At 41.7% G+C, this 19,201-nt stretch overlaps 2 protein-coding genes across 5 annotated transcripts in view; one reads left to right on the forward strand and one right to left on the reverse strand.

The window, feature by feature from the left end:
* The window catches only part of PATE2 (prostate and testis expressed 2), a 100,964-nt gene that overhangs the window by 62,262 nt on the left and 19,501 nt on the right, over nt 1–19,201 (reverse strand). The window lies entirely within an intron of this gene.
* On the forward strand, nt 11,112–17,873 carry PATE4 (prostate and testis expressed 4). The gene is made up of 3 exons (XM_017892351.1): nt 11,112–11,207; nt 15,671–15,787; nt 16,112–17,873. The coding sequence occupies exons 1-3, from the start codon at nt 11,150–11,152 to the stop codon at nt 16,231–16,233; spliced, it is 297 nt and encodes a 98-aa protein (XP_017747840.1). The 5' UTR covers nt 11,112–11,149; the 3' UTR covers nt 16,234–17,873.

The following is a 19,201-nucleotide window of genomic DNA, read 5'->3' on the forward strand; positions in this document are numbered from 1 at the left end:
TGATAGAATTCTGAACTTCTTCTCTGTGCTGTCTTGAATTTCTTTGAGTTTCTTCAAAAAAGCTATTTTACATTCTCTGTACGAAAGGTCACATAACTCTGTTTCTCCAGGATTGGTCCTTAGTTTCTTACTTAGCTCATTTGATGAGGTCATGTTTTCCTGGATGGCCTTAACGCTTGTAGATGTTCATTTGTGTCTGGGCATTGAAGAGTTAGGTATTTATTGTAGTCTTCTCAGTCTGGGCTGGTTTGCACCTGTCCTTCTTGTGAAAGCTTTCCAGATATTGGAAAGAACTTGGATGTTGTTATCTAAGCTGTATCTGCTTTAGGAGGCATCCCAAGCCAGTACTACTTTAGTTTTTGCAGACTCGCAGAGGTTCTGCCTTGATGGTCTTGGATAAGACCCAGAAGAATTCTCTTTATTACTGGGCAGAGACTCTTGTTCTCTTCCCTTACTTTCTCCTAAACATACAAAGTCTCTATGTGTTCTGAGTCACCTAGAGCTGGGGATGGAGTGACACAAGCACCTTTGTGGCCACTGACAAAAGACTGAGCTGAGTCAGACCTGAAGTTAGCACAGCACAGGGTCTTGTCCAAGGCCTGCTGTAACCACTCCGTGCCACAGCCTATGTTCACTCAAGGCCCTGGGCCTCTACAATCAGCAGGTGGCAAAACCATCCAGGCCTGTGTTCCCTTCAGGGTGGCAAGTTCCCCCAAGCCACACATGGGGGCAGAGGTGCCATTCAGGAGCCAGGGACTAGAGTCAAAAAGTTTTCGAAGTCTACCTGGTATTCTATTGTCCTGCAGCTAACCTGTCACTCAAACCACAAGATGCAGTGCTTCAAACTCTTCCTTCCCCTTTCCAAAAGCAGAGGAGCCTTTTCCCATTGCCACCAACACTACAGACCCACAGTGAGTACTGCCAGCTACCATCCATGTTCCCTTAAGGCCCAAGAGCTCTTCGGTCAGCTCGTGAATGCTGCCTGGCCTGGGACTCACCATTTAGGGCACTGGTCTCCCCTCTGGCCCAAGGCAGGTCCAGCAATGCCATCCATGAGCCAAGTCCTGGAATCAGGGACCCCAAGAACCCACCTGATGCTCTACCCACCTGTGGCTGAGCTGGTACCTAAGGTGAAAGACAAAGTCCCCTTTACTTTTCCTTCTTCTTTTCTCTAGTGGAAGGAGTCTCATGCTGGGAACTTTTACTAGCTTGTGTTACATGAAAATTCCAAAATGAAAGCAGCCCGAATTTTGTGTTCATGTAGGATACATAATAACACCAACCACTGAAGTTCCAAAGATTTCTTTCAATTCCTTGAATCGTTAACTTTTTTCTTTTACAGAATGCTCTCACAGAAATGTCAGCATCATTTTTGATGATTTAATGACTAGATAATATCAAATATTGGTTGAGTAGTTACTCTATGCCAAGAAATTTCATGCATTATCTCAATTCATCCTCATAAAAATCTTATGAGGTAGTTACTATTATCATTCTCATTTCTCATATAAGGAAAATGAGCCTTAGAAATATTTGTCAAGCAGCCATGGGGGAATGTGGCAAGATGGCCAAATAGGAACAGCTCCAGTCTGCAGCTCTCAGTGAGACCAACACGGAAGGGGGGGTGATTTCAGCATTTTCAACTGGGGTAGCCAGTTCATCTCACTGGGACTGGTTAGGCAGTGGGTGCAGCTCACGGAGGGTGAGCAGAAGCAGGGTAGAGCATCACTTCACCCAGGAAGTGCAAGGAGCCAGGGGACCTTCCTCCCTTAGCCAAGGAGAGTCGCGAGGGACTATGGTACCCAGCCCAGATACTATGCTTTTCCCACGGTTTTTGCAATCCACAGATCAGGAGATTCCTTCATGTGCCTACACCACCAAGGCCCTGGGTTTCAAACACAATACTGGGCGACTGTTTGGGCAGACACAGAGCTAGACGCAGCGGTATTTTTCATACCCCAGTGGTATCTGGAACCCCAGCAAGACAGAACTGTTCACTCCTGTGGAAAGACGGCTGAAGCCAGGGAGCCCAGTGGTCTCGCTCAGTGAGTCCCACTCCCACAGAACCCAGCAAGCTAAGAACCACTGACTTGAAATTCTCACTGCCAGCACAGCAGTTGAAGTCGACCTGGGATGATTGAGCTTGGTTGGGGGAGAGGCGTCTGCCATTACTAAGGCCTTACTAGGCAGTTTTCCTCTGACAGTACTAAGAAGGCTAGGAGGTTTGGACTGGACAGAATTCACCATAGCATGGCAAAGCAGCTGTAGCCAGATTGCTTCTCTAGATTCCTCCTCACTGGGCAAGGCATCTCTGTAAAAATGGCAGCAGCCCCAGTCAGGAGCTTACAGATAAAACGTCTATCTTCCCTGGGGGAAGGGGCAGTGGTGGGCACAACTTCAGTGGACTTAAACTTTCCTACCTGCCAACTCTGAAGAGAGCAGCTGATCCTGACAAGGAGGATTCTCCCAGAACAGCACTCACGCGCTGCTGACAGACTGCCTCCTCAAGTGGGTCCCTGACCCCCGTGCCTCCTGACTGGGAGAGACCTTCCAACAGGGGTCAAAAGACACCCCATACAGGAGAGCTCCGACTGGCATATGGTTTCGAGTGATGGATGTTTAATAAATATTTAACCCTTCTTTTTTATTCATCATTGTAGTAAATACTCTTGAATCTATCTGTTTATATTTAAAGTGTGTTTCTTACAAGCACTTTATTGTTGGTTCTTGTGCTTTTATCCAATCAGAAAAACTCTGTCTTTTAATTGGAGTATTTAGACTATTTATATTTAATGTGATTATTGCTATTGTTGGATTTAAATCTATCATCTAACTGTTCATTTTCTATTTGTACTTTTGTTTTGTTCTCTTTTTCTTCTTTTAATAGTTTCTTTTGTATTGATTATTTCTAATGATTCCATTTTATTTCCTTCATTGGATTATTAAGTATAACTCTTTGTTGTTATATTTTAGTGGTTGTTTTAAGTTTTATAAAACATAGGGTTTAACTTACCACAGCCTGCCTTTGTATTAATTATGTTTTTATTTTCTGTATTTACTGACGTTTTGACCTCTGTGGGCCTAACTGATCCTAGACAGATTATCCTGTCAGAGCAAACCAATGTCTAGAGATAGTAAACAACTTGTCTATGAGTTACACCTTTCATACAAAAACCAACCAATCCAAAGCTCATAACCCCAACCACCTCCTTTATCAACCTCTTATACTCTGATTCACCATTTCCCTGCCCTAATCACCGAAGGGCCAGGTACCAGACAGCTAGAGACAGCCCTTACACTTCAGAACCTGCTAAAATGATGCAAACTAGCCAATCCCAAGCCTACTTTCCTGCCCTGAATTGCCTTTCCCACAGAAACAACAATACAGGCTCCTGTCGATGTTTTCCCCTCACTTCGTCTCCTGACCAGTCCTGGTGCTTATCTATGTGCCCCTCTATGTGCACCCCCTGCATAGTGTTCTGTGCCTCCTGCTTCTTGGTAACTATGAGCAAAATCTTTCTTCATGATAGTAATTTTTATATCTGCATGCCTTACCATATCTAAGTAAAACAAATTATAGGTATCTTTTTTAGTAAGCTTCAAGTTATATTAATCATCATAAATATGGTAAAAGAACATTACAATGTTCAACTTCCATTTCTCTTCTCCTGGCCCTTGTGCTACTGTTGTCATATTTTACTTAAACATATTAAGAAATGTTATAATTCCTCATTATTTTTTGTTTTGAAAATTTAACATTCTGTCAAAGAGATTTAAAACTAAGAAACAGTTGTTATACTTTTCCATGTAGTTACTGTTTCTGATGCTATTCATTCTTTTGCATAGATCCAGATTTCAGTCTGATATCATTTTCTTTCTTCTTGAAAGACATCTGTTAACATTTCTTATAGAACGGGTCTACTGATGATGAATTTCCTTTGGATTTCATATTAGTAAAAGTCTTTATTTTACCCTCATTTTTTTAAAGATATTTTCTCTGGGTAAAGAATTCTAGGCTTACAGGTCTTTTTTTTTTTTTTTTTTTTCCAATACTTTGAAGATGTTGCTTTTTTGTCTTCTGACTAGCATTGTTTCAACAAGAAATTTGTTGTCATCTTCATTCCACTGTATGTAATGTGCCTTTCCCTCTGGATGATATTAAGATTTTTCTTTTCATCACTGTTTCAAGTAACTAGGTTATGATGTGCCTTGGTGTAGTTTTCTTCATGTATCTTGTGTTTGGGGTTTTTAAACTTCTTAAATCTGTGGGCTTATTGTTTTCCTCAAATTTGGAAGAACTTGGGCCATTATCTCTTCAAATATTTTTTCTGTTCTTCCCCTTCTTTCCTTTTTTTCTAATTACATGTGTATTATTCCTTTTGAAATTGTTCTGCAGTTCACCAATGCGCCATTCATTTTTTTCCCAGTTTTTTCTTTGTTTCATTTTGAATAGTTTCCATTGCTATGTCTTCAAGTACATCAATAAGCATGCTCTCCCCCAGCATCACTTCATCTCTCAGTCAACCACTCTGCCTCGCTCTGTTTCCAGAAGTTATCTATAACTGGACAAACCTGAGCAACCATGCCCAGTAGGCACAGAGGTGCAAAACAAACATCCTGAGAGCTTTGTCATGTCCAGCTCCCTGTGGAAGGTGCTGGCTGTTCTCCCCATATGATCATTCTTGGGCTATTTACCTAATATCACAGAATCATAAAATCCCATAGCCACTTACAATCCCCAGAACCAAGCCACCCTACCTGAGTTCCCCACAGCATTCCCAGGACAATGCTCACTCTAATCCTCCAGCTACTAAAAACTTACTACCCAAAGGCCTCCATTGTATCTTTTGTTCAATTTATTATAAAATTCTCCCCAAAGATGAGCTGAAGTCTCTGTCCCTATAATTTCCACTTATCAATTTATCAACTTTGTTATTCAAGGAACCATCATTGATCACATACTAAGTGCTAGACTCTCCATTAGTCTAAGATACTAATTGATGACCTCACAGAACTTGGCATCTAGTTTAAAAGACCACACATACATCAACCACAGCTGGCCATAGAGGCTTAAAGGACAGGCTTTCAAATTAAACTACCTGATCAGGTAAGGCTTCCTTGAAGAGGGAGTGGAAGAGCAGGACTTTGAAAGCGAGTGAAGAGTTAGCTAAATGAAGAAGGGATTTGGGGAGGGTGCCAAGAGAACACAAAATATCAAAGCATAGATTTGTCAAACAACCCAACAGACTGTTAGAAGAGCAGGTGTTTGCTATGGCCCAAATAAAGGGATAATAGGAATGTAGATGGGCAAGAAAGCCAGGCAAAGAAAGACATATCTTACTGGAAGTGATTGCTGATGGGTAACAGAAGGGCTAAAGGGGATGGTGCAATGATTGCGCCTCTGAGAATATGTATTAGGCTAAATAATGACCCCCAAGGATTTTTACATCTTAATTTCTGAAACCTGTGAATGTTATCTTATATACAAAAAGGGCTCTGAAGTTCTGATTAATTTAAGAATCTTGAGTTGGGGAGGTTATCTTGCATTATCTCAGTGACCCTAAATGCAATCACAAATGTCCTTATAAGAAGGAAGTAGAGAATTTGATTATGGAAGAAAAATAGGCAATGTGATGATGAAAGCAGAGATTGGAGCGATATGCTTTGAAGATGGAGGAACGGGCAATAAGCCAAGGAATACATGAGGCCACTAGAAGCTGAAAAAGTCAAGGAAACAGATTCTCTGTTCAGAGCCTACAGAAAGAACCAACTCTGTTGATACTTTGCTTTTAGCCCCATCAGACTTCTGGCCTCCAATATTTTAGGAGAATAAATTTGTGTTGTTTTAAACCACTAAATGTCTGATTTATTTATAGTAGCAATAGCAAACCAATGCATAGCACTTAAGCCAAAGATTACAGAATTGAATTTCTCATTTACTATGGTGCAGTTACAGGAAATCAATAACAAAGGACTCCAAAGGTTGGGAAATATAGCAAAAAGCACACTCATCTGCCTCAGTGATGACTCCTAGAAAGGACATCTCCTTTTATCTCAAATACAAGTTTGCTGTACACCGTCATGGGTTCAAACCCTCTGCTACCTGCTAGCTGTGTGGCCTTGAGTAAGTTACTGAACCATTCTGAGCTTATCTCATCTGCAAAAATGAGACAATTGTACATATCTCACGGGGTTTCTGTAAAATAAAGGATATGAAAGGAGGAAAGGTAGGTAATTCATATTAAGATCCTAGAAAGTGCCAAGTACCAAATACCCAAGAAGAAGGACATGGCTGAGGTGGAAACAGGAAAGATCTTAATGATGGTTATTTTGAAATGAAATCCAGATCTGTTAGCTAGGGTAGATGTCAAAGGCTTCATCCAGCGGGTGCCACACACCGACAAGGGCACCTGGGCAAGGAGAACAATGAGATAATGGCCACAACTGGAATGAGGAGGGGGTAGGAGTGACCTTGGAGACAGCAGTTGAAAGGATTACATTTTACCAAGAAGACTGAGATGTTTAAGGGGCAAAAACCAAGAAATCTTATTCCAGAAGGTTTTTTCTAAATAAAATTGAAGGATATGGGATGAGGTTAGAAATGGACTGTTTCCCTAAAGAGTAAACAGCAAGGACATTATTTGAGACATACCTGAGAATAGCTGAGACACAGTTCTAGCTCTAATACTAAAAGAGCTAACGTTAAGAAAATATCCAGAAAATGCGTGGAGATCCCAAGAAGGACCTCACCCAAAATGTCTCTGGAGAAGCCCTTCTTGCATCTCTTCCTGCATCCCTAAACTTCTAATATCCAAGAGATTTGCTGGGAACCTCCAAGAGCCTATCTAGATATTCCCAGCACCCAGGCATAGGAAATATTCAAGGTTTCCAAGGAGTGAAGATGACAATGCTGAAGGTTAGAAGCGTAGGGGAATTGTGGTGTGGATGCTTAGGAGAAAAAAAAACCCTTGGCAGGGCGTGGTAGCTCATGCCTGTAATCCTAGCACTTTGGGAGGCCGAGGCGGGTGGATCACCTGAGGTCAGGTGTTCGAGACAAGCCTGGCCAACATGACGAAATCCCGTCTGTACTAACAATACAAAAATTAGCTGGGTGTGGTGGCAGGCACCTATAATCCCAGCTACTGAGGAGGCTGAGGCAGGAAAATCGCTTGAACCCAGTGGGTGGAAGTTGCAGTGAGTCAAGATCGCACCACTTCACTCCAGCCCGGGCGAAAAGAGTGAAACTCTGTCTCAAAGAAAAAGAAAAAGAAAAAACAACCCTTGTCCAAGCCTTAAACTGGGGAAAAATTTTTCAGTATTGGAGTAAGCTGTATCAGTATACCTACATATTACATACAACTCTCTAGAAATCTTTGAATTCTGAGATTCATACGTCATCCCATTTTATAAGTCATTATCCTAATGACGAATAGACACTCTTTCACTTAGTATGCATAAGAAATTTCTACGGAACCAGAAATCTGATAGTATTGCTGTATTAGGCCATTTTGCATTGCTATAAAGAAATACCTGAGGCTAGTTAATTTATAAAGAAAAGAGCTTTTATTTTGGCTCATGGTTCTGCAGGCTGTAATGAAACATAGTGCCAGCATCCACTTCCGGAGAAGCCTCAGAAAGCTTATAATCATGGAAGAAGGCAAAGGGGGTGCCAGCACATCACAGGGCAAGAAAGGGAGCTGGAGAAAGGGAGGGGAGGTTCCAGGCTCTCTTAAACAACTGGGCCTCACATGAACTCATAGAGTAAGAATTCACTTATTACCACAAGGTCAACATCAAGCCATTCATGAGGGATCCTCTCCCATGACCCAACGCCTCCTACCAGGCCCCACCTCTAACATCGGGAATCACACTTCAACATGAGATTTGTAAGGGACAAACATCCAAACCATATCATTCTGTCCCTGGTCCCTCAAATCTCATGTCCTTCTCACACTGTAAAATACAATCATCTATTCCCACCAGTTTCCCAAAGTGTTAATTTGTTCCAGCATCACTCAAAAATCTAAAGTCCAAAGTCTCATCTGATTCTCAAAGCAATTTCCTTCAACCTATGAGCTTATAAAATCACACACGAGCTATTTACTTCTAAGATGCAATGGTAGTAGAGGCATTGAGTAAACATTTCCATTCCAAAAGGGAAAAATCAGCCAAAAGAAAAGGACAAGAGGCCTATCCAAGTCTGAAATCCAGCAAGGCAGTCATTAAATCTTAAAGTTCCAGAATAATCTCCCTTGGATCCATGTCCACATCCTGGGCATGCTAGTGTGAGAGGTGGGTTTCTAAGGCTTTGGGAAGCTCTGCCTCTATGGTTGTGCAGGGTGCAGACTCTGTGGCTATTCTCACAGATTGGAGTTGAGTAGCTGTGGCTTTTCCAGGCTCAAGATGCAAGCTGCCAGTGGCTCTACCATTCTGGGATCTGGAGGGTGGTGGCCCCTTTCCACAGCTCCACTAGCCTGCTCCCCAGTCGAGACTCTTGTCGGGGCTCCAATACCACATTTTCTCTTGGCACTGTCCTAGTAGAGCCTCTCTGTGGGGGCTGTACCCTTGAAGCAGGCTTCTTCCTGAGCACCCAGGCTTTTCCATACATGCTCTGAAATTGAGGTGGAAGCTGCCAAGCCTCCTTCAATCTTGCATTCTGCACACCTGCAGGCTTAGTACCATGTGGAAGCTGCCAAAGCTTATGGCTTGCACCCTTCAGAGCAATGGTCCAAGCTGTACCTGAGCCCCTTTGAGCTGAAGCTGGAGCTGGAGTGGCCAGGGTGTGAGAGCAGTGTTCCAAGGCTGCACAGGGCGGAAGGGCCCTGGGCCTGGCCCCTGAAAACATTCTTTCCTCCTAGGCCTCTGAGCTTGTGATAGGAGGAGCTGCCTTGAAGATTTCTGAAATGCCTTCATGGCCTTTTTCCCATTGTCTTGGATTTTATTAGCCAAGAGCTATTATCCAATAAAAGGTATTATTATGTAATAATGTATAATTGGATAATAGCTCTTGGCTCCCTTTTAGTCATGCAAATACATCTGGCAAGTAGTTCCTCCATAGGCCACTTGAATTCCTCTCCTGAAAACATTCATTCCTTCTTTGCCACATGTGAATTTTCCAAATTTTTATGCTCCACTTTTTTTTTTTTTTTTTTTTTTCTTTTGACTGAGTTTTGCTCTGTCACCAGGCTGGAGTGCAGTGGTGTGATCTCAGCTCACTGCAACATCCGCCTCCTGGGTTCAAGCGATTCTCCTGCTTCAGCCTCCCGAGGAGCTGGGACTACAGGCATGCACCACCACGCCCAGCTAATTTTTGTATTTTTAGTAGAGATGGGGTTTCACCATATTGACCAGAATGGTCTCAATCTCTTGACCTTGTGATCCGCCCTCCTTGGCCTCCAAAGTGCAGGGATTACAGGCTTAAGCCACTGCACCCAGCCTCTACTTATCTTTTAAATGTAAGTTCCAACTTTAAGTTATTTCTTTCCTCCCATACATAACTGTGGGCTGTTAGAAGCAGCCATATCACATCCTGAACACTTTACTGCTTAGAAATTTCTTCTGCCAGATACCCTAGGTCATCATTCTTAAGTTCAATCTTCCACAAATTCCCAGGGCATGGATACAATGCAGCCAAGTTCTTTGCTAAGGCATAGCAAAGGTGACCTTTGCTCCAGTTCCAAATAGCTTCCTCATTTTTATCTGAGATCTCCGCAGCCTGACCTTTACTATCCATATATCTATCAGTATTTTGGTCACAACCACATAACAAGTCTCTAAGAAATTCCAACATTCCCCCATTTTCCTGTCTTCTAAGCCCTCCAAACTCTTCCAACCTCTGACCATTACCCAGTTCCCAAGCTTCTTCAACATTTTCAGGTATCTTTATAGCAACACCCCACTTGTATCGATTTTCTGTTAGTGAATTTTTGCTTTGCTATAAAGAAATACCAGAGACTAATTACTAGGTAATTAGTAAAGAAGAGAGATTTAATTAGCTCACAGTTCTGCAGGCTGAACAGGAGGCATGGTGCTGGCATCTGCTCCTGGTGAGGGCCTCAGGGAGTTTGCAATCATGGTGAAAGGCAAAAAAGGAGTTGGTGTATTACATGGCAAGAATGGCAGCAAGAGAGAGAAGGGAACAAGAGAGAGAAGGGAAGGGGAGGTTCCACACTTTTAAACAACCAGCTCTCACTTGAACTACAAGAGCAAGAACTCACTCATTACAATGAGGATGGCACCAAGCAATTCATGAGGGATCTGGCCCCATGACCCAAACAGCTCCCATTGTGCTGTGGATTACATTTCAGCATGAGATTTGGAGGGGACAAATATTCAAACCTTATCAGTTACACTCACACGCACATGCAGACACACAGAGAAAAAAGGGTGAGTAGACTGTAGTCCCAGCTACAATGGAGGTTGAAGCAGGAGGATTGCTTAAACCCAAAAGTGGCCGGGCGCGGTGGCTCAAGCCTGTAATCCCAGCACTTTGGGAGGCCGAGACGGGCGGATCACAAGGTCAGGAGATCGAGACCATCCTGGCTAACCCAGTGAAACCCCGTCTCTACTAAAAAAAATATAAAAAACTAGCCGGGCGAGGTGGCGGGCGCCTGTAGTCCCAGCTACTTGGGAGGCTGAGGCAGGAGAATGGCGTAAACCCAGGAGGCGAAGCTTGCAGTGAGCTGAGATCTGGCCACTGCACTCCAGCCTGGGCGACAGAGCGAGACTCCGTCTCAAAAAAAAAAACCCAAAAGTTTGAGGCTGCAATGAGCCCCTACACTCCAGCTTGGGCAACAGAGTGAGACCTTGTCTCTTAAAAAAAAAAAAAAAAGTGGGGAGAAGACAGATACGGGGCAGGGAAGGCAGAGGGAGGATGAAGAGTCAGGGGTGGAAATCTAATTCAACTTTAGCCAGAAGCATTCCCTGACACTGCTCACCAGCCTGAACTTTCCACATTAGTACAGACTTATGGCTCCTTAAGAGAAAGGAGTGGGGAAAGGACAGTTCTGCCTCATGCCTTTATCAGGGACTCCTCCCTTCTTTCTATTTACTGGCTGTGATCAAACATCTAAGCTTTATAAAGCAAGCTAGTGGCTGTCCTTTCCAATACCTCACTCAGCACACCTTCCGTCGCCCGAACAAGCATCCAATGAGGAAAATGAACACACTGCTCCTCGTGAGCTTATCTTTTCTCTACCTCAAAGAGGGTAAGTTTGAACAATGCGGGTGGAGGGAGGCAACTTAGGGGTGCTGTTCTCTAAACCTCTACTCTCCAAGTCTCACTCACATGCTCCAGCTCAGACCTGAAGACTCAGTACAATCTGAGTTTCAGGATATCAGAGAGATCATATACAACATACTAATCCGGAAGAAAATGTACTGATTGCAGGGAAACAGGACAGCAAATTTCTGATTTCGTATTAATTGACTTTTCATCCATACTTACCTCATTTTGGTCCCTTACTTTCTTAATACACTTTTCTCCTTTATTCTCTCCTACACTCTCCTCGTTTTCCTTTCCTCTGGCTGCTTCTCAGTGTATTTCGTAGGATTCTTTATTCTAACTGATCATTAAACACTGGGATACCTCAAGGCTTTATGCTATCCAGTCAGACCCTCTTCTATATCCACTTATCCACTTCCACGGCTTCCATTACAATCTACATGCTGAAAATGCCCAGTTTTATATCCTAGCCAGATTTCTATGCTGAGCTTTAGTCTTTCATCAATAAACACCTCTTACACTTGGAAGTCACCCTTGAAATCTCCCTCTCCCTTAACACTCACTAAAAATTAGTGAATGATTCCTACGCTTTCTACCTATCAAATGTGATTCAAATATGATTATATTTCTACCTTATATTTCTATTTTGCTACCTTTTGACACTTAGTAAGACATAATAAACCATAAAAGAATTATAAGAAAATATGACATAATCTGTTTAGTTACAAGCTTAGAAATGAGAAAGGCCTTTCTAACTATGACTCAAAATCCAGAGCTCTTAAAAGAAAAACTGACAAATTTGACGCATGAAAATCAAAATATTCCTCATGGCAAAAATAAAAAATGTAACTCACATCACAAACAAATGGCTCATATCCCTGATATGTAATGCCTCCTTTAAAAAAATCAAAAAGGAAAAGGCCAACAACCTAATAGAAAATGGGCAAAGTGTGTAGACAGTTCACACAAAAGAAAATTAAAATGGTTATTAAACATATAAAAAGTGCTCAATCTCACTCATACTAAGAAAAATGCAAATTAAAAGAACACTGAAATACCATTTTAGACCTATCAGATTGGCAACATCCAGGAGTTTCGTAAAATACTTGAGTATTACAGTTGTGGTGAGACAAGAATTTTCCAAGCATTGATAGCAAGAGAATAAATAGTTACATCTCCTCTGGCAGGCAATTCGGCAATACCTATCAAAATTAAGAAAGTGTTTACTTTTTAATCCAGCAATTCTGCTGGTATGAAATTATGTTACAGATATACTCCGACACAAATGAAATATGTTCAGCATTATTTATTGCAGCAAATAATATCAAAAAATGCAAATAACTTAAATTCTCTTAAGAGACTGGTTAAAGCATGGTACACTACAATGGAACATGATACATTTAGTATACATTATTCAAAAAATCAAAGTGCAGAGTATGTATAGTATACTACCAATTATGAAAAGGGGTTAAAAAGATACATGTGCATATTTATATTTGCTTGAATATACTGAAAATCAATCTAAAAGATATAAAAGAAATGAATAAAACTGGTTTCCTTTATTTGGCAGATGAAAACTGGATAACTAGCTGGCAAGAATGGGAGATCAACTTTACATAACATTCTTTTTCTATTACTTACTATTTAGTCACATCAACGTATTATCTATTTTTAAATAATGTATTTTTAAAATGTTGAAGTTGGAAATACTCAGAGATTAAAGACCAAAGAGACAATTATTCGAAGGGCATTATCAGTGTACTGCGCAGCCTGCTCCAACTCCAGTGAGAGAGACAAGCCTCATGAAAGTTGCTTCAGGGAGAAATTGATAGTGTCCCCCGGTGTTTGGAAGGTACAGTGGGCTTGAGGAACCTAAAGGTGAGAGGGAGCCTGAGGCTACAGCCCTGAAATGGTGGAACTAAGAGACAGCTGAGCTGCATTACATACAAGCAGGGAGGATATGCACACATTCCCCTGGATCTGACCTGGGCCATGCCATATCAAGCAACTCAGTCTTGAGCTGTTTAAAGTTCTATCCAAGAGGACTGTCTGGAGGAACAAGGTATTCTAGCAAGGTGTGGGCCACTAGCTTCTTCCAGCTGAGAGAAAATATAACCACCAGCTGCAGGAAATACACCACCCACGATACAGTAGTGGACTTGAATATTTTTGTTGGGGAAATCCTGAAGAACCCACAAATGTTCCCCTGACTCAAGGAACTCAAGAAAATGAGTTCTCCTGGCTCAAGAAAATGAGTCAGCTTTTATTAAACACAAAGTCCAAGAGACTGGGTTTTAAATAACTACCATGGACAAAAGATGATGGCACCAGAGCCAGTCCGATGAAATCTTTCCTGTCCTTTACCTGTCCCCCTCCCTCTCACCAACTGAAATGGGTCAGAAACTATCACTTATAAGCCAGAGGTGAGTAGGAGAAAACCAAGAAGAGAAATAGAGAAAAAGTCAAAGCCACCCTCTCCTGCCCATTACAAACACCTAAGCAAGCCTGAGCTATGTGTCTGTGCATACGTGTGTGCGTGTGGGTGGGTGTGCATGGGCATGCATGCAGGGAGAGCGGGTTGCTGGTGAGAAATGTGGGCTTTTAATGAAATAGAGCTATTTTATTATTATTGCATGGGACTCGATGCATAAATTACTGAACCCAAATTATTCTTATGCCCAAAAGTGATGGCAAGACTTTTTTTTTTTTTTTTTTCTAAAAGTACATAGACAAGTTAGCAGCCTTGCCTGAAATTACCTGCAGGACTAGGAGAACTAGCTTTAGAAAGAATACTCAAATGGGTAGTGGGCAGAAGAATAAAATTGTTTTCTGTTTGCCCCTTTTAAGTCCCATATTGACCTGCTAGATAAATGTAAATAGGATCAGATTACTTCCTTGCTTAAAATTTTCAATAAATTCCCATTGCTCATGGATCAAAAACCATACTCATGTCTTTGGCCTAGGAGGGCTCAGGAAGTTGAATCTCTGCTCACCTGCCCAGCCGTGTCTCATAGCACAACCCACTCCATTCTGTGCCCCAGTTACCTTAGCATTTTTGTTCCTCAGCAGACAAGCTTCTTTTCATTGCTATCCCCTCTGCCTGAAATGTTCTTCACTCTGCCCACATCACACCACCCACTTACATGGCTGACTCTTATTTACGATCAGGCCTCACCTTACAGCCCACTCCCCACAGAAACCTTTCTTGGCTCTCTAAAATACGTTAGTTCTTCCCTCTTAAATGCTCTCATTGCATGTTTAACTATTTCTTGATATTATAATACAATTGTACTTATTTGGAGGGATTGTTTAATGCCTGTGTCTCCAGCATGTATGTAAACACTTGTTTATCTTTGCATTCCCAGCACCTAAAAAATGTCCAGAATGTGGAAAATGCTCAAAAATCAGCAACTAACATCATCCTTTCCCTCTAAATAAGAGGAAAAGAGAAGGATGTTCACACTTACCACTTTAATTCAACATTGTTGAGTGAAGGGAAAATGAATAAATTTTAGGGTTTCGCAAAGGCAATTGGATTTATCATTAAGAGGTTGTTAGCAAAAAGATAGTTCTTGATGGAATAGTGAGAATGGAATTCAGAATGAAGAGATGCCACAAGACCATTCCCAAAATTGGACATAAATCAATACCACTCAAGTTCTCCTGGGCTCCATATAAGTTCTGATTCTATAACCTTGGAACGTCTGAGATGAAGATTGAAATACTCTACTTTCTTTCCCCATCATCACTATCACTTAGTTCTTAAATCTAAATTACCCATAGGTTCCAATGTCATCTCCCTACCCTGCATCTCCTCTCCTCTTACTTCCTGGTCACAGGGACTCCCAAATCAGTCTCTCTGCCTGGTTGCAATTATTCCCTGAAAAAAAGAGAAAGGCCAGACCAAGCCAGATGGAGCTATCAGAGGGTGTAATCTCAGTCAGTGCACTCTAAACATGCCATTTTCATTCCTACCTCTGTGTTCTCCCTCATTATGACTACCTATCTGGAACACCTTCTCTGCCCATCCCCTGCCCCCACCTACCCAAGTTTAACCTACATCTCAAGAGCCCGCTCAAGTCTTTAGCTAAAGTATTCCCCTATTTTTCCAGCTCACAGTAATCTGCCTGTTGCTATACTCTTAATCTGCATCACAGGATTTATCTGGTTGACTATATATTATCTTTGCTGTTCTTTTATTATTTCACGTTTATCTTGCCTTCAAATATAAATGGACCCTATTCAGGTCACAGAGGCTGTGTCTCATCTTTTTTGTCCACCTCCTAGCTTAACTTACAAAGCTAAATTAATCAAGAATTCCACAAATACCAGCTAATGGAGTGAGTGGACAGTATAGTCAATACGCAACCTCTTACTGATGCTGAAAACTCACTTTCCCATTGTCCCACGATCCAGCCTGAATATTCTATTCTCTCCACCCTGCAGTTATGGGTCTGAAGTGTAATACCTGCATATACACAGAAGGATGGAAGTGTATGGCAGGCCGAGGCACTTGCATTGCAAAAGAAAATGAGTTATGTTCAACAACAGCCTATTTCAGGGGTAAGTGGGGCTCATGAAGACTCCAAAAATGCCTGCAAAGAACCATCACTCTTGCTAGTGCCTGGAATGAAGAACTCAATATCATTTAGTCCTGCTAGGAGGTAAGGCAAGGAATAAAAGAGGGGGCAAGAAGGGATAATTTTCAACTTCGCACTGTGTAGGGTTTGGTATCCAGAGCCAGTCACAGTGGCGATTGGGAACATGAACCCAGGAGCCAAGGAAAGAGACCCAGTGTTAAGTGCTATTCCTCTTGGTGGTGAGTTTTAGTAAGTCACTATTAAGGCAATCTCCTCCAGCATTTATAACAGGCTTCTTCATTTTTAGGAGACAAACATATGTACTCAACACATATGTGTAAGTATAAGTGCCAGGAAGAGGAGTACTCCAAAAGAGGCCTGTTGAGAGTGACACTGTGCTGTGACAGAAACTTCTGTAACGTCTTCTAATGGAGCTTAGGAACTTGCAGAGGATCATCTGATCAAGATCCAGAATCAAGACCAACCAGCATGAACTGTTTTATTTCCCACACCAAATTCCACATTGGCCTAAGATCCCAGAGAGAGCTGCAGGGGCTGTGTCCTCACTGCAATGAAGGGGCTCCTCACACCCAACCTCCACCACTAGATCCCTAAAACCATGAACATGGAAACAAAATCCTCCATGAGCTATGCTTACTCTTTTGTCTTCTACTCCTGATTTCTGATTTCTATCCCTGTGGTAGACTAAATAATGGACCCCCAAATATTTCTACATCCTAATCTCTGGAACCTGTGAATGTTACCTTATATGGCAAAAGGGACTTTGAAAATGTGATTAAGGATCTTGAGAAGGGGAGGTTACCTTGCATTATCTGGGGGGCCCTAAGTGCAATCAAAATGTCCTTGTAAGATGCAAGTAAAGGGAGATATGACGCAGAAGAAGAAAAGATGATGTGATGATGGAAGCAGAGATTGGAGTCACGTGCTTTGAAGATGGAGGAATAGGCCATAGGCAAAAAACTAGAGGCCATTAGAAGCTGAAAAAGTCAAGGAAATAGGTTCTCCCCTCAGAGCCTCCAGAAACCAGCCCTGCCGACACCTTGATTTAAGCCCTGTAAGACTCATTTTGGATGCCTGGCTTCCAGAACTTTAAGGGGGTGTTGTTTTCAGCCGCTAAGTGTGTATTGTTTTAAAACACTAAGTTTGCAATAACTTATTATAGCAGCAATGGGAAACTAATACAATCCAAATAAACTTCTAGGAATTCAAATCATTGGTAAGCCTGAGTACCCAGGGGTCAGTCTAGGTGACAACAGTATCCACCACTCAGGGCCTACGCTGACCTGCAGGAAGAGAGGAATACAGAGCAAGTGCTATGAATGAATGTGGAGATCAATTTATGGATTTTAAACTTCACGACATGCTGCAGATAATCCTTTAGGTATATCTGTAGTAAACGGTGCCTCGCTATGTTCTGAAGCAATCAAACATGATGTCCTAATAGCTCAATCTGTCAGTTCCTCATTAGCTCGTGTACTCACTGAAATTCTTTTAACAGGTAATGTCCCTGTATTAGTCTGTTTTCACACTGCTGGTAAGGATATACCCAAGACGGGGCAATTTACCAAAGAAAGGGGTTTATTGGACTTACAATTCTACGTGGCTGGAGAAGCCTCACAATCATGGCAGAAGGTGAAAGGCACGTCTCACATGGTGACAGACAAGAGAAGAGAGCTTGTGCAGGGAAACTCCCCCTTATAATAACCATCAGATCTCGTGAGACCTCCTATCATGAGAACAGCACAGGATAAACCTGTCCCCATGATTCAATTACCTCCCACCAGTCCCTCCCACAACACGTGGGAATTCAAGATGAAATTTGGGTGGGGACACAGCCAAACCATATCAGTCCCCTTCTTAAAACTCTCCTCTCTTAGCTCCTATGACTGTACATTTGTAGTTCTCCTACCTCTCTGAAGAATCCTCAGTGAGGGTCTCTGGGGACATTGTTTTGATTTGTTATTGTTTTTATATTCAGATCTTTAACCTATGTGAAGCCACCTTTGTAATATTGCCTTAAGTAAAGATCCAGTATTATTTTCTCCATAGAATGAGTCAGATTTTTAAACACCATTGACTACAAAGTCTATTCTTTCTACATTCACTTGTTATACAATTTTTATCATTAATTATAAAGGAAAAAAATCACCGTTTTTTCTACTATACTGTCTCACACACAACACTTCTGACACGAAACACATGGGGTTTTCCACACCAACAAATTATCCAATTCCCCAGTGCATACTGACTGAGTGCTCTAAAATTTAACTCAATTCTGACACTAATCGTCTAGAGTTAGTTCAGATCCCACAGACAAACGGCTTAGTCCCACAAGACTGCCCCCCAACTGCAGACGCCAATCACAAATTGTGGGTCCTCAGATTACACACAACTTAGGTCCAAACTGGAAATTCCCACATTCCCGTCCTCAAGTTCAATAATTTGCTAGAACAGCTCACAAAACTGAGGAGATAATTTGCTTATGATTATGGATTTATTGCAAAGGATATATTAAAGGACACAGATGCACAGCCAGATGAAGGGGTACATAGGGCAAGGTCTGGAAGGGTCCTGAGCACAGGGGTTTCTGTCCTTGTGGAGTCTGGAATGCACCACCCTTCCAGCACACAGATGTGTTCTTGTTCACCACGCATTAGCTCCAAAAACCCTTTTAATTAGTAATTTTTAATGGTGGATTCATTGCATAGACATGATTGATTATTAATAAATGATTGGCCACTGGTGATTAATTCAGCCTCCAGTCCTCCCGTCTCCAGAGGTCGAGAGGCAGGGCTGAAAGTTCTAACCCTCTAATCACACGGTTGATTCCCTTGGCAACCAGCCTTTATTCTGCGGTTATTTAAAGGCTTTGCAAAAATCACCTCACTAATATAAACTCAGGCATGGTTGAAGGATTTGTTGTAAGACATGCAAATGCTTCATGAACCAAGGACAAAATACCAAATATTACAATACGAGTTGCTCCTATTTCTCTTATCACTTAGAAAATTACAAGCATTATAGGAGCTCTGTGCCAGGACATGGACAAAAAGACCAAAATATACAGTTTACCCTTGAACGACATGTGGGTTAGGAGTACTAACCCCTGTACAGTCTAAAATCCACATATAACTTTTGACTACCCAAAAACTTTACAAACAGCCAATTAATACTTATTTTGACATTGTAAGTATTATATACTATATTCTTACAATAAAGTAATCTAGAGAAATCTAGAGAAAAGAAAATATTAAGAAAATCATAAGAAACAGGAAGTACACTTACTATTCATTAAGTGGAAATCACCTTCATAGAGGTCTTCATCCTCATTGTCTTTACACTGAATAGGCTGAGGAGGAAGTGGAAGAGGAGGGGC

Source organism: Rhinopithecus bieti, unplaced genomic scaffold, assembly GCF_001698545.2.
Source record: "Rhinopithecus bieti isolate Rb0 unplaced genomic scaffold, ASM169854v2 scaffold_20150, whole genome shotgun sequence".
Classification (NCBI taxonomy): domain Eukaryota; kingdom Metazoa; phylum Chordata; class Mammalia; order Primates; family Cercopithecidae; genus Rhinopithecus; species Rhinopithecus bieti.

Bases quoted from the DNA above. Each gene is read 5' to 3' on its own strand.
- PATE4 (XM_017892351.1), top strand. From the start codon at position 11,150: ATGAGGAAAATGAACACACTGCTCCTCGTGAGCTTATCTTTTCTCTAC. The intron at 11,208-15,670 runs GTAAGTTTGAAC...TCCACCCTGCAG, and splicing joins TTTTCTCTACCTCAAAGAGG to TTATGGGTCTGAAGTGTAAT. The intron at 15,788-16,111 runs GTAAGTGGGGCT...CTTCATTTTTAG, and splicing joins AACAACAGCCTATTTCAGGG to GAGACAAACATATGTACTCA.